Source organism: Lytechinus pictus, chromosome 9, assembly GCF_037042905.1.
Source record: "Lytechinus pictus isolate F3 Inbred chromosome 9, Lp3.0, whole genome shotgun sequence".
Classification (NCBI taxonomy): Eukaryota; Metazoa; Echinodermata; class Echinoidea; order Temnopleuroida; family Toxopneustidae; genus Lytechinus; species Lytechinus pictus.
The window spans coordinates 26,838,852-26,855,044 of NC_087253.1; the positions used below are offsets into that span (position 1 = coordinate 26,838,852).

The 16,193-nt window shown below is 37.0% G+C and overlaps 1 protein-coding gene and 1 non-coding gene across 2 annotated transcripts; one reads left to right on the forward strand and one right to left on the reverse strand.

Annotated features, from left to right (window-relative positions):
* Positions 1-3,276: 3,276 nt before the first annotated feature.
* LOC129268505 (uncharacterized) lies at positions 3,277-7,489 on the reverse strand. Its single transcript, XM_054906054.2, has 2 exons — positions 6,732-7,489; positions 3,277-5,859 (listed from the first exon to the last, which is right to left on the reverse strand). Exons 1-2 carry the CDS (start codon positions 6,906-6,908, stop codon positions 4,858-4,860), a joined length of 1,179 nt encoding a protein of 392 aa, XP_054762029.2. The 5' UTR covers positions 6,909-7,489; the 3' UTR covers positions 3,277-4,857.
* Positions 7,490-8,231: 742 nt separating this feature from the next.
* On the forward strand, positions 8,232-8,450 carry LOC129268923 (small nucleolar RNA U3). Its single transcript, XR_008585351.2, has one exon. It is a non-coding gene; the product is annotated as a small nucleolar RNA U3 (small nucleolar RNA).
* The last annotated feature ends 7,743 nt before the right edge of the window (positions 8,451-16,193 follow it).

The window sequence follows — 16,193 nt, forward strand, 5'->3', positions numbered from 1 at the left end:
GGACCAACTTGACTGAACCATATAGCATGGGTGGAAATCTGTCCCCAAAGGTAGGGGGACCAGGGCCTACTACCCAAAATGTTAGGTAATTTTAACCCCCCCCCAAAAAAAAAAAAGTTTTCACTAAAATGTATTTTCATTTAGTCCAAAATACATGTATTATTTTGATTGTGAAGTGATGTATTTTTCTCCGTCATAAAAGACCAAAAATAGTAGGGGAGACATTTGATATTGTGTCCCCCCTACTATTTTGGGTAGGGGGGACACGTCCCCCCTGGGATTTCCGCCCTTGCCATATAGTATTAATGCTAATCCCGCATGTTCACAGAAGAATTGTTTGCCGTTTCACTTGGCAATGAGGACAAAATTAGAATATTTCATATAATAAAATACAAAAGAAATAGTGAGTGGATGACGTCATCAGTCTCCTCATTTGCATACCGACCAGAATGTGCATATAACTTTTTTGTGAAATTAAGCAAATATTTAAAATGTCATAACTTTCTTATTTTACATGCGATTTTGATGAAATTTTCAGTGTTATGCTTGTTCAACTTTTGGTTGGGGTGGACTTTTCCTTCAAGTTGAATTCAAATGCAAACCTTCCTGCAATGGGCCCGATGATAACCATGTCAAAGGTCAACCTCAACAAAAAAATAAATTTGAAAAAAAGGGGAAAAATCAAACAAGTGAAACACTGGAAATCTTTATCGAAATCAGATGTAAAATCAGAAATTTATGACATTTTAGAAGATTCACTTTGAAAAAATAAATAAAAATATGCACATCACGTCATAAAATTGAATACCGTAGCTAATATTGAACACTCGTTTATTCCATTTTTGATTAAATGAAATATATCCATTCGTTTTTCCATTATTTTTAAATAAGTTTGTCAAGTTTTCTATTATTTATAAATAATTATTATTTATAAATAATAGAAAACTTGACAAACTTATTTAAAAATAATGGAAAAACGAATTGCAATTATTAATAAATAATGAAGTATGTAGTGTCATTATTTATAAATAATGAAAAACAAAAATTTTTATTTATAAATAATGAAAAACAAATAATCATTATTTATAAATAATGAAAAACAAATAATCATTATTTATAAATAATGAAAAACAAATAATCAGTATTTATAAATAATGAAAAACAAATGGTCGTTATTTATAAATAATGAAAAACAAATAATCATTATTTATATATAATGAAAAACAAATAATCATTTTTTATAAATAATGAAAAACAAATAATCATTATTTATAAATAATGAAAAACAAATAATCATTATTTATAAATAATGGAAAACAAATAATCATTATTTATAAATAATGGAATGTCGAACTATTATTATTTACAAATAATGAAGTATTACTTGGAATTATATATAAATAGTTAGAAATGTTATTTTATATAATAGTAATTATTTACAAATAAAATGTAAATTATATATAAATAATAGTTATTATTTAATAAATAATGATTATATAACAAATAATTGTTCTATATAATATTGGTACAATCGGCGCCTCATAAAAACCTAGTTTTCAGAATAATGATGAAGTTACTTGAAGTATAAAAGAAATAGTGACATCATCACCTCTCATTTGTATACTTATTAGGACATGCATGTACATAAAACGTTTTGTGCAAATAGGCGAAGTTTGATACGTTCCGCTCCTATCCTTGCCTGATTTGTCTCAATTCGTCCAAATCAATTGTCGATGGGGTGAACTTTTTAAATCCTCATTACATGACCTGTATTGTATATGTCACCATTAAGGTCATTTCCATTGAGATATAACTCTGGTCATCCCTACATTGTCAATTTCTCAGTGATCACTGAATAAGGGAAATAACCTTTTGACAATATCCTGGTAACTAAAAGCTTCTGTGTGCTAATCACTTCCTGAACAAATAGTGCATCAACTTCTAGTCCCCTGAATTCATATAATTATTTAGTTACCATTACTTGGCCTGTTGGCCAACATGTACTAGCAGGTGGTCCGATTCTGACATCAGCTGACACCATCGGTTTACTTTCATTTGGTCCAATGCCAATTCCTCCAATTGCCAACTCGTCTACTCATTTGGTCTACCATCAGTTCGTCCACTATCCACACGGTCTAATTGCCATTTAGTCCACTCACCATTTTGTCTGATAACCAGTTGGTCCAATAGCCATTTAGTCCATATACCATTTGGTCTAATTAGATTAAGTGTTAATTGGGCAAAATGAATGATGATAAAACGAATATTAGACCAACTGGTTATGAGATGAAATGGTCATAGACGAACTAGTGATTAGACGAAGTGATGATAGGACCAAATGGTTGTTGGACGAAATGTTGATAGACGGAATGGCATTAGACAGTGGCGGACAGTGACCCGGAGGAGACAAAGCATTGGAGGGGCACAGCATTGTTCACAAAGAATACAGTGCCCCTCCAATCATTTGTCTCCTTCAGGTCACGGTCTGCCACTGGCATTAGACTAAATGAAGGTAGACCATGTGGTGAGTGGATGAGTTGGCAGAAGACGAATTGGCAATTTACCACACCATCATGGCCAGATAGATATATCAAAAAGACATTTGAAAAATCAAATAATAGAAAAATGAGTCACTGAATAAATGAATCATATTTGAAGAAATAAAAAAGAAAGAAAGAATGAATGGAAAAGAGAAAGAATGAATAGGAGGGGGAGGGAAGGGGAGAGAGGGGGGAGGAGAGCCACAATACATGAAGGTAATTGATTCATAAACTACAGGCAATAGAATTTTCTTAAAAGAAATGAAAAAGAATTATAATCTAGAATAATTTTAAGTCAAAAATATTTTTAGGCAAGTATCTGGTTTTAAGTAGGTAGCAGAGTTGGTGAATGAATGGGGAAAGCAAGGCTCCACAGTAACTTTTTTACTTGGTGGCCCAATTGGTCCACCAAAATCATTAATTTCATATTTTTGATGGCTGAAAAGCAAATTTGGTGGTCCTAAAACAATAGAAAATATTACAATTTATCAAAACTTTGGTAGCCCGACCGGGCCACCAAGTGTTGGTTTTTACAGAATTTTGGTGGCCCAACTCTCAATTGAGGTTGCCCCGGGCCAACAGGCCACTGCTAATGTCGAGCCCTGGGGAAAGGGTCACTGCCATTCGGCGACATGTGAAAAGTGGTATCCCTCTGCAAACAATGCAATGCAGGCAAGACAAAAATGGGTAAATAAACAACAGTACAAAAATAAAATAAAAGCATAATACAAACAAGTAACTTTTTGTATTTTTAATACATAATCTTTTTAAGTTGACAAGTATGACAACATATACAAACATATTAATTTGCACATTTTCTTTTACAATGCTCCATGCCTCCATGGATATAAATTTTGTCCCATTTCACATGCCTATATAACTGGGCGTTGTGGCGTGCGCCTGTAATCCAAGCTATGTGGGGAAGTTACAAATTGATGCAGAGGTTCGAGGTTCGAGCCCCGGGCACGTCTTTCGGATGGTGTCGTTAAAGGTCGGTCCCAGCGTAATCATATCTGATTGATCCACGTCTGACAAAACTCAAATACACACACACATATAATAACTAAGAGGTTTAGAATATCAGTCATAAGTGAAAACAATATAGACCAATAATTTATGATTAAAAATGTGCTATGTTTTTAAAAAAATACAAGAAAAAGGCAAAAGTAGATAAATAAACATGATTTATAATTCTCTTTGAGAAATGTTTTTCTCAATAAAGTTCTGAAAACAACCACTCTACAAATTGGCAACATCATTATTAATTCAAATTACAAACTTATGTTAGTTGGTTAAAGAAATATCCCTAAGGTAAAGATTCCTTTCAGTAATGTTTTTACACAGTTGGTACGTTTTTAAAGTAATCGTTGGAAATATCAAGTCAGCCTTGCATAAGTTGGAAAAAAATTATCACATGAAAGGCATTATTGCACCCTAAATAATTGTATTATAAATTAATGATAATAACTCATTCATCGATGTTATAACAAGAATCAACCATAAAATGAAAGCTGCAATTTTAAGAAACAATCACATTTCAACTGCATATTTCTTCACGACAAAAAAAAGTACACAAATATAAGATAATTGCACTTTTCAGCACAATACAGATAAAGATCATTATGGATAAACCATCCATCTGAAAGACAAAAAAACAACCCCTCTTCAATGTAACTTCTGCAAAATCTGATGTTTAGCCTCACAAAAATTGATGTGAATGGAAGACAAATAAGGTAATGTATGTAAACACTATTGTCAATCTTGGCAAACTTATCAAAACAGTGTAACATGAAATCATATATATGATCAATATACATTACAATCAATTAATTGTATCTCTTTAATGGCCATGAATGATGAACCCACACCAACGTAAGTCAAAGAATTATCAGGGAACATAATAAGGTACATATGTTTAACTCAAACTTTTTAGACTGAAAAAGTTGTTTTTAAATGCACCCTTTCTCGTTATTGTAAAATACCGAGCTATTAAATAACAAAATACACACACAAAAAAGAGATTTTGAGATTGACTTTTTGTCAAGGAGATCAATGTTTCTGGGTTTGTATACACTGGAGAAGAATAATCCATGAAAAAATATGCGGCTTTATCTTTTAGCTCGCTTGAGTCAATAAGCGTAAGTACTTCTTGTATTAACTATTTTCTATATTCATGACATAAGGCTTTCTAGAGTCTTATCTTGCTTGAGCCTATAAAAAATCAAGCATTATAAGTACTTATTGTATTTCTTCTATATGTTCCAAATAGCATTAATTTTTGCCCTGAAAAGTTGAGCATGAATGCATATCATTATCATCATACCAACCATCGTCTGAAGGCACGAGTCTGTAAAGCACAGTAGAACCTTGAAGCAACAGTGGGTCTCTGAATCCCTGAGGGAATTCTGTTCAATGCTGAACCAGCAGCATTTCCAGCTTCTTTATTAGCCCCTTCAGAAGAGTTTTCAACAGCAGACACGTCATCGATTAGTACTCGGACTTTGTCAATGTGCGATTTGTTTCCAGCCCCATAGACCATTTTGCTCCAGCTGACAACGGCAGTGCTGTCCAGGTTCTTGCGGTTTTCGTCGTCAACGCTTTCATCAACCTTGTCAAAGAGTTCAAAGAGCTCCTCATCGTGAACGACGTCAGTGTCGTCATTGTCAGGATCATCAAGATCAGTTAACACAGAGGAATCATCAGTCTCCTCCTCCTCCTCATTTTCATAATAATCATCTTCATCATCTCCAGGGATGTACTCTTTGATGCCGAAGTATCTCTCCTCAAGGTCAGCATTCCCCTCTGGCTTCTTTTCAAGGTCGTCCTTGCATCCATTCACTCCTGTCCTTTCATCTTTATCTCCATCCTTCACTTCTTCTATCAATCCAGTCCTCTCTCCATCCTTCTGTCTTTCATCCTTCCCCACCTTCTCGTCTTCCTCCTCCTTATCCTTCTCCTCCACCTTATCCTTCTCCTCCACATCCGCAGCAGGATGCAGTCTTGCATATCGAGGGTTCACCGGAAACAGATAGTCCCCTACCCTTCCACCAGCTATAGCCGTCTGAACATCCTCTTCGAATTCTTCCATGGAAGAACAGTTCACTGCGCCACATAGAGGGTCCTCAAGGTTAGGGTTGTACATCAAGAAGAGCAGACCTTGGACGAGATCCTGCATGCTGCAGTTCGTGTTCCACATATCAACGTCAAAGAGATTGATGCATATTTCCCCGTCAGGATCCTGGATAGTGTCGATATTGGGATGGTAGATGGCAGTCTTACAGAACAGTCTTGGGAGATCGTCGCAGGATTCCATGAAAATCTGGAAAAGGGAATGAATAAAAAGATGTTCTTATTGGCAAAGGCAAAACAATAAAATTTACAAGCTATACTAGCCAGTATTAGATTGAGATTATGAAGCTGTGAAGTGCATTCTTATGAACATGTTATCACTATCATTGAAATAACAATTATGCCAATTTGTATTTGGCCTTTTTTTTGGGTTGATATTTCTTTGATAGAATTAGAGAATTCATAAGGTTCATAAGGTAGTATTTATTGTCCAGATAAATAAATAAGTGGAAATTTGCATTTTTACATGGTATTAAACATACATAACATAGCATAGAAAATGAACATATTTACAGAAAATCAAACAATCACATATAGTCAAGTATGATATACACGTGCAAATGCTACCCACTGGGTAGCATTTGAAAAAAAATAATGTTATTGACATTAAAATTAAGATTGAAATGGAAATCTGAACTGAAAGTTAGATATCGGATATTGAATTGAAATTACATTAGAATTGTAATAAATCAGTACTATAAATCTTCACAGCATTGTCCACTTGTAATTGTTATTGTTATCAGTATTTACAAATTATTTTTATTTTCAATATTGTTGTTTTAAAGAATTAACATCAACTACCCGACAAGGTAAATTTACATTATTAGGCATATCATTATTCTTATACAATCCCTTCCTCATTCAGCATTCGGATTGAGCTTGGCACGAATGAGTTTAATCATTAAAATCAACTGGAAATGATGGAGAGTTTTTTTCTTCCGTTGAGTACAGTTTTGTACTGTTTGAGTAGTTTTCATTATCGTTTGTAACCCTTAAATAAGTTATGATGGTTATAATACTAATAGTGACTGAATGGTTTATATTTTGTTATATTGAACTCACCTCAAACACAAACTCCCCTTCCTTGTAGCATCCATCGTTTGGAGAGATAGTGACTTCAAAATTTCCCAGATTTTTATCATCCCACTTTGTGACAACAGCCTGGCCATTTGAAAAGCTCTTAATGTTCTTCATCAAAGCCGTAAAATCTTTAGCGATAGTCCTTTCTGGAGATGCCATTTTTAATTTTAGATTTGCTCTAAACTCGGCTAACTCCTTGGAGAATATTGACCTCAATAAAAGGCTCAAGATAGTCAAGAATTATGAGTTTAGGAAATGTTTAACGTCGACGTTAGATCTTGACAACATGGATAAGGCAAGTGGATGAAGAAATATCCCGTCACTGCATGTTGCTACAAAAAAAGCAAAGCAAAGGCTATCTCATATCAAAAATCATATTACTGCTGCATTGTCATGATTGCGTGCAGAAAACAGTTGCTAAATCATTATCGAATGTCGTTCATGTTGAGCGGAGTTAGATGGCGGAAACAAGACGTCAAAATTGAGGATTCTCGTACATCTAAATGATTTTCAGTTAGTGAAACAAGCGACTATATACATGCTCCTGTACAGAATTGCCACTGCCATCAAAATAGAGAAAAACCCCGTCCCTGGAATGTCAAATCGAGTATTGGCTATTATTGCACCATCTCGTCTCTTGCAGCTTGCGATGCAACATGTACATGCATGCATTGAGATCATGCTGTATTAGAAGTATACACAGTACAGCGAGGAATGGTCAACGTGTTTACTTCCGTATTTATTTCCAATCGATTGCATCATATAATTATTTATAGCCCGTGACGTTTCTCTGTAGTCTTTAAAATCATACCATATTTTATGTCAACAACGTTTGTATGAGTATAAAAAAGGGATAAAAATCGTTGTGATTAAAAAGCAATCATCTTGTCTATGACTTTTCCCAATTTAACTATTTTTTATTATCTAGGCTCAAGATTCTAAAGGAATTTCTAACTATAATGGAATAATAAAATCCATCATCATAATTATCCCCGTAATTATCTAGCTTTCAAGTACATTTTATAAAAATCATTAAAATAATGATATCATTCAAATACTGAAATATTTCGTTTGATTACCATTTTTCTATTTTGGGAAATAAAAGAATACTAGTAATGACTATTTGCTCTGCAAGCCAGCCACAAATTTATGCAGTGGTTAAAAAATAAAACCGGTCTGAATATTTACACTACAAAATGAATATTCATGAGACATCCAATGTAGCAGCCCTTTACTGGCGATTTGCAAAAATTATTTTTACCCCTTTTTGTCAAATAATTTCACCCAAACACTAATCATTTCCCAAACACTAAATATACTTAATACATCTTAGTATTTATGTATATATCCAATATAGTTTAGCGTTTGAAATGAATGTCTAAGTGAGATTTATGCTCATTAAAATATGGATTTGCGGAAATAGTAACTATTCTTCATTAGTAGTATTTAATATTTATAAATTATATAATTCACATAAGTATTAAGATCATACTTTTAGGGATCATTTCTATAGTATGTATCGTTTTCTTACGACACACTAGTGTCCCCACACCTAACCACGATGAGGAGTCGAAGCGTTTCCCTCTGAGCGCGAAGCGGACTTCGAGTGATATCATCTTGATATCTCGCTCGTTGTCATTGGTGACCGTTCCTCTACTTCCTTTGAGAGGAAGAGGAGGAGGGAAACGCATTCTGAGTGGTTAGATTTTTTTATGACTATGTAAGGAAATTAACAGACATGGGAAGTATTGGAGTAGACATATCGACAACCGATAGACTTTCCAGAGCGTTTTATTTGAATCTGGCTGACTCAATGCAGACCGGTATATACATTTTTTGTGACATGCAGAGATTATCTAGGTTTTACCAGCTTTGTCTCTACAGACAATCTCTTTCCATTATATTTGATAAGTTTTTGTTCTGACTGATACTGTGCATGTATGTATTGTTTTCTGGTTAACTGCGCAAAGAAATAAGTGAGCTTGAAGTGGACGTGTAGAATCAGGGTACTAATGGATAATTTGTTTTTCATTCCTGATTTTCGTAGAGCAAAAACGGAAGTCAACCTCATGGATTGGTCTTTGGAAACACAAAAACGAAATCCCAACGAGAAAAACCCCGTTGTGATTTCATTTTTGGAGATCAAAAACAGAAGAACGAAATCAGAAATACTTTTGGTCCTCTCTGATACCTCATTCTATACCTGTGTTTGTTATATATTAAAAACAAAATCAGAACACGCTTTCTACCCCCTGATTCTGTTTGGAAAAACGCAGACAGCGAAAACGAAATCGGGTAGTTCGCTTTCCACTTCCTGCTCTCTGATTTCGTCTTTCGCACAACCAACAGCCATATCGAAATACGTTATACACACGGGCACGCAGTACAGTGCATGCATGATACGACCATGAAGCTATTACGTAATAGCTTCATGTTACGACCACGTGCAACAAAAATTCACGTTAACATTGCTTTTAATTTCCAGCGTTTTCGGACCTTCATAGACAGTGGCGTAGCTAGGATTTTCCTCCCCGGGGGGGGGGGGGGGGGGAGCAATGGGGGGTCCTTGCTTTTTCAGGGGGGGGGGCACCGGCCATTTTTGGCGGTGTGTGTGTAATAAAGTAATTTTTCAAGGGGCGCCCCAGGGATATCCCGACGGCCTAGCCAGGGTAACCACGTACCCTAACTTGTAGAGCTCGACACGGGCAACCAGATAAACACTGACTTGACCCGGCGGCGCATGCACATTAAGGGGTCTCAAATTAACAAAATTAAAGGGAATAAAGGGATATTTATCGCATTTTTAAAATTAAAATAAAGTAAATTTTCAAGGGGCCCCCAGGGATATCCCGACAGCCTAGCCAGGGTAACCACGTATCCTAACTTGTAGAACTTGACTCGGGCGATCAGATAAAAACTGATTTGACCCGGCGCATGCACATTTAGGGGGCTAAAATTAACAAAATTAAAGGGAATAAAGGGCTATTTATCGCATTTTTTAAATTAAAATAAAGTAAATTTTCAAGGGGCCCCCAGGGATATCCCGACGGCCTAGCCAGGGCAACCACGTACCCTAACTTGTAGAACTCGACTCGAGCAACCAGATAAACACTGATTTGACCCGGCGCATGCACATTTAGGGGGCTCAAATTAACAAAATTAAAGGGAATAAAGGGATATTTATCGCATTTTTTAAATTAAAATAAAGTATTTTTTCAAGGGGCCCCCAGGGATATCCCGACGGCCTAGCCAGGGTAACCACGTATCCTGACTTGTAGAACTTGACTCGGGCGATCAGATAAAAACTGACTTGACCCGGCGCATGCACATTTAGGGGGCTAAAATTAACAAAATTAAAGGGAATAATTAGGGCTATTTATCGCATTTTTAAAATTAAAATAAAGTATTTTTTCAAGGGGCCCCCAGGGATATTCCAACGGTCTAGCCAGGGTAACCATGTATCCTAACTTGTAGAACTTGACTCGGGCAACCAGATACACATTAGCTTGACCCGTTGCATGCAGTGGCGTAACAGGGGTCGGTGGCTGGGGGGGGGGGGCAAGAACCAAGAATTTCCCGGTCACATCATAAAGCAGGCAATGGAGTCATAAGGCAAACAATTTTGAGGGGGCGATATTATGGAGTATCGGACAAAAATATATATATATGCGAGCGAGCGGAGCGTTCGAGCAAAAAATTTGACATTTTAATGGCAAAAATGAGTGGGGTCCGGGGTAGAGCCCCGGAACCTCTTGATATTAAAGCCATTTTAAACCTTACAGATGGCCACTAATTTTAATCAAATTGCGTGTATATTTATATAGCTTTCACACTACACATGAATTCAGTGCTGCAGTTGTGTACCGTAATCATCTAAATATTTTGAGGGGGTCTACCATAGCAAATGTGGGAAAATTTGTAAAAAGTCGGCAACGAGCGAAACGAGCCAGAAGAAAAATGGCATTTTGAAATAAAATTGAATTGTGTGATAGACTTTTACATCACAGCAAATATCATGTCTTATATTTTTTATTTCATTCATCTCATTTCGCTGCCTCCTTCATATTCTTTTATTTCCCCTTGGCTGTGGAACCAATCCCCCCCGTACGCCAGTGCTTCAACACAAAGGTTAATGCAGGAAGGGTCCATATAGGGGCCCGTTATAGAGCCCTTTAAAAGTTACAAGTTAAGAGCCTCCACTGCACGGGGTCTTGACTCTTGGACAGAGCCCCCGGTAGCTTTGGATATTTAGCAAGTTTATAATAGACTTTCATACGAAATTATGCTATATACCATCCATCCTTTTTTCCCGCTCGTTATCTTCAATCCTCAGCAGCCCGGTAGTAATATCTTGTCCCTTTTTTTATTTTCCAATTTAGATTTTGCCTCATTCCATTCTACCTTCACTCGCTTTTGTTTGCCTTTTTGTCATCTTTAATTTATTTCCCTGTCTTTTAAAATGATTTTGAAATTAAATTCTAATTATGTGATAGTCGCTTTGGAAATTTAGTCGATCAATCAATCAATCAATCAATCAATGCAGTTGTGTACCGTAATCATCCAAATATTTTGAGGGGGCGCACCATAGCAAATGTGGGAAAATTTGTTTTTAAAAAAAGTCGCCAGCGAGCGAAGCGAGCCAGAAGAAAAATGGCATTTTGAAATAAAATTATAATTATGTGATAGATTTTTACATCATAGCAAATGTCATGTCTTATATATTTTTTAAAATATTTTATTCATCTCATTACGCTGCCTCCTTCATTTTCTTTTATTTCCCCTTGGCTGTGGAACCCCCCCCCCCCGCGTACGCCAGTGCTTCAACGGAAGGATCCATATAGGGGGCCGTTATAGGGCCCTTTAAAGGTTACAGGTTAAGAGCCTCCACTGCACGGGGTCTTGACTCTTGGACAGAGCTCCCGGTAGCTTTGGAGATTTAGCAAGTTCATAATAGACTTTCATACGAAATTATGCTATATACCATCCATCCTTTTTTCCCGCTCGTTATCTTCAATCCTCAGCAGCCCGGTAGTAATATCTTGTCCCTTTTTTTATTTTCCAATTTAGATTTTGCCTCATTCCATTCTACCTTCACTCGCTTTTGTTTGCCTTTTTGTCATCTTTAATTTATTTCCCTGTCTTTTAAAATGATTTTGAAATTAAATTCTAATTATGTGATAGTCGCTTTGGAAATTTAGTCGATCAATCAATCAATCAATCAATCAATGCAGTTGTGTACCGTAATCATCCAAATATTTTGAGGGGGCGCACCATAGCAAATGTGGGAAAATTTGTTTTTAAAAAAAGTCGCCAGCGAGCGAAGCGAGCCAGAAGAAAAATGGCATTTTGAAATAAAATTATAATTATGTGATAGATTTTTACATCATAGCAAATGTCATGTCTTATATATTTTTTAAAATATTTTATTCATCTCATTACGCTGCCTCCTTCATTTTCTTTTATTTCCCCTTGGCTGTGGAACCCCCCCCCCCCCCCCGCGTACGCCAGTGCTTCAACGGAAGGATCCATATAGGGGGCCGTTATAGGGCCCTTTAAAGGTTACAGGTTAAGAGCCTCCACTGCACGGGGTCTTGACTCTTGGACAGAGCTCCCGGTAGCTTTGGAGATTTAGCAAGTTCATAATAGACTTTCATACGAAATTATGCTTTATACCATCCATCTTTTTTTCCCTCTCGTTATCTTCAATCCTCAGCAGCCCATCTTGTCCCTTTTTTTTAATTTTTCAATTTAGATTTTGCCTCATTCCATTCTACCTTAATTTCCCGCTTTTGTTTGCCTTTTTGTCATCTTTAATTCATTTCCCTGTCTTTCTAATCATGCTAATGTATGTGTATATCTGGGAAAATTGTTCTTCCTCACATGTTCTTCTTTCCTTCCTTTTTCCAAATTCTTTCCGTTTTCCCTTTTTTTTCTTAGTTTTATTTTCCCTTACCCTTTTCTATTCCCCTCCCTTTTCCCCCTTTCATCTTTTTTCCTTTCCTTTTCCTTTCCCTTTCTTTCTTTCTCCCCTTATTTTTTTCCTTTTCCCGTTTTTTCTCTTAACATTTTCACGGTGAACTCCGCCAGGGGGAAGGGGGGCAGCTTGCCCCCCCGCCTGTTACGCCACTGGTTGCATGCACCTTTTGGGGGCTAAAATTAACAAAAGTAAAGGAATACGGGCTTTTTCAAGCATGGGGAACCACGGTCCTGACTTTTCCCCCCATCCCTTAGTGCTGCCGATGGGTAGAGTAAAAAACAACAAGGAAAGAGAGAAGACAAAATAGAAGAGAGAGAAGCGAAAGGGAGAGATAGGAAAGAAAAGGAGGGGGAAAGGGAGAGAAAGAGAAGGGAGAACGGAGGGGTCATATCATTGTATGAACAGGATATTTTATGATTATGCCCCGAGCATTAGTGCGAAGCTCAATGCGAGATAAGAACAAAACAGAGGGGGCACACCATGGCGCACGCAGCAAAAATTTGCTTAATAATAAGTCTCCAGCGAGCGAAGCGAGCAAGAATAAAAATCACCTTCAATTTTGAGATTGATTTTGACATGGTATGCAGAAAATGACATATCTTTCCTTTTCCTTTTCTTTCTTTCCTTTTATCATTTTTTTTTCTCGGTTGTAGAACTTTTTTTTTTTTTTTTTTTTTTTTTTTGGGGGGGGGGGGGGGGGCAGTGCTATGCGGTTCGGGTCCGGGGCAATGACGGTACTAGGGTTTTTAACCTAGGAGGAGGCAAACAAACATTTTGGGGCCGGGGGGATGGCACACATTTAAAAAAAAATCGAGCGAGAAGCGCGAGCTAATTTTATTGCAAATGCAGTCCCTACTGATTTAAAAAGGGAACTGTTAAGAATCAGCTGTTTGCATTAATTGGGTCATGAAGATGATATCTCACCAAATGAATAATGCGAGCGCGAAGCGTGAGCTGAAAATTTTTGATATCCGGGATGATACCTGGCCGTTCTAAGCTTTTTTTTTTAATTATAAAATGAATGGCTATCTAATTCGCTGAAAATAAATCCTCTATGGAAATTATGAATACGCAGGATATGTATCTCGCTAAAACAAATAATGAAAACTCTAATAACATTTGATTTTTAAGCCCCATGTGAACAGATAATCATTAATAACTGCGAGCGCGTATCGCGAGCTACATTTTGAATTTTATATAATGGCCTGAAAGATTTATGTTAGTGACCAAAATTGTTGGGATCTAAATGCTAACGGTGAATGGATGAGAATATTTTTAAAATTTAAAGAACAAAAAACATTTTTGGAGTATTATGACAACGTTTACTATACATTTTGTTTCTTCAAATTTCGGGGGGGGGGGGGCAACTCACTGGGGCCTCCCCATTCGGTGGCGCCACTGGTCTGGGGCGGAGCCCCCAGAACCTCGTGATATTTTTAAACATTGCAGATGGCCATTTTTTTTTTTATTAAATCGCGGGTACATACATCACATATTATATTAAGTTGCTAATTAATTGAATTGAAGGCTACACGTGCAAAAGAAAATGTATCATGAGAATTATTCGAAGATTAGAGGAGCTTTATACTCATATTTTATATTTTGACAATACGTTTTCTATCGATATACGCCCCCATCTTTTCTCCAAGAGATGACGATCTACAACAGAAGGCTGAAGATATTCATTCGACCCAACCCATTCTCATTTTTTTAATTTGTAAGTTGATTACAAAAAAGAATATGTATAATGATTAGACTGATTCTGGAAACAGAGAATGGGCAACCATTGAACATATTTTGTGCAAATAAAAGAAAAATACAGGTGTCACTCAGCTTTCGGAACTATTTTATTGGCGGAGGATTTAGGACTGAGTATAATATATGAATAAGATCTGCTCATGAGATGCTTAATTTAACCAGTTGCCCCCTAAATGTGCATGCGCCGGGTCAAGCTAGTGTTTATCTGGTTGCCCGAGTCGAGTTCTCCAAGTTAGGGTACGTGGTTACCCTGGCTAGGCCGTCGGGATATCCCTGGGGGCCCCCTGAAAAAATACTTTTAATTTAAAAAATGCGATAAATATCCCTTTATTCCCTTTACTTTTGTTAATTTGAGCCCCCTAAATGTGCATGCACCGGATCAAGCTAGTGTTTACCTGGTTGCCCGAGTCGAGTTCTACAAGTTAGGATACGTGGTTACCCTGGCTAGGCCGCGTCGGGATATCCCTGGTGGCCCCTTGAAAAATTACTTTATTTTAATTTAAAAAATGCGATAAATAGCCCTTTATTCCCTTTAATTTTGTTAAATTTAGCCCTCTAATGTGCATGCGCCGGGTCAAGTCAGTGTTTATCTGGTTGCCCGAGTCGAGTTCTACAAGTTAGGGTACGTGGTTACCCTGGCTAGGCCGTCGGGATATCCCTGGGGGCCCCTTGAAAAATACTTTATTTTAATTTTAAAAATACGATAAATAGCCCTTTATTCCCTTTAATTTTGTTAATTTGAGCCCCCTAAATGTACATGCGCCGGGTCAAGTCAGTGTGTATCTGGTTGCCCGAGTCGAGTTCTACAAGTTAGGGTACGTGGTTACCCTGGCTAGGCCGTCGGGATATCACTGGGGGCCCCTTGAAAAATACTTTATTTTAATTTTTAAAATGCGATAAATAGCCCTTTATTCCCTTTAATTTTGTTAATTTGAGCCCCCTAAATGTACATGCGCCGGGTCAAGTCAGTGTTTATCTGGTTGCCCGAGTCGAGTTCTACAACCCAGGACCAAAATCCAATTGAAACCAGTTGGATTTCCAACTGGTTTCAATTGGTTTCAATTGGTTTCAATTGGTTTTAACTGGTTTCAATTGGTCTTAACTGGAATTTAATAATTTCCAGTTGAAACCAATGAAACCAGTTGGGCAACTGGAAATCCTAACTAGAACCAGTTGGGTAACTGGAAATGACTTCCAATTGGAAATGATTTCTAACTGGAACCAGTTGAGTAACTGGAAATCCCAACTGGAACCAGTTGGGCAACTGGGAATCCTAACTGGAACCAGTTGGGTAACTGGAAATGACTTCCAATTGGAAATGATTTTTAACTGGAACCAGTTGAGTAACTGGAAATCCCAACTGGAACCAGTTGGGCAACTGGAAATCCTAACTGGAACCAGTTGGGTAACTGGAAATGACTTCCAATTGGAAATGATTTCTAACTGGAACCAGTTGAGTAACTGGAAATCCTAACTGGAACCAGTTGGGCAACTGGAAATCCTAACTGGAACCAGTTAATTGGGTAACTGGAAATGACTTCCAATTGGAAATGATTTCTAACTGGAACCAGTTGAGTAACTGGAAATCCCAACTGGAACCAGTTGGGCAACTGGAAATCCTAACTGGAACCAGTTGGGTAACTGGAAATGACTTCCACTTGGAAATGATTTCTAACTGGAACCAGTTGAGTAACTGGAAATCCCAACTG

What these genes read in the sequence shown, in the direction of transcription:
- LOC129268505 (XM_054906054.2), bottom strand. Translation starts at nt 6,908, where the DNA reads ATGGCATCTCCAGAAAGGACTATCGCTAAAGATTTTACGGCTTTGATG. An exon ending in AAGGGGAGTTTGTGTTTGAG is followed by an intron (nt 5,860 to 6,731) that starts GTGAGTTCAATA and finishes TCCCTTTTCCAG; the next exon opens with ATTTTCATGGAATCCTGCGA.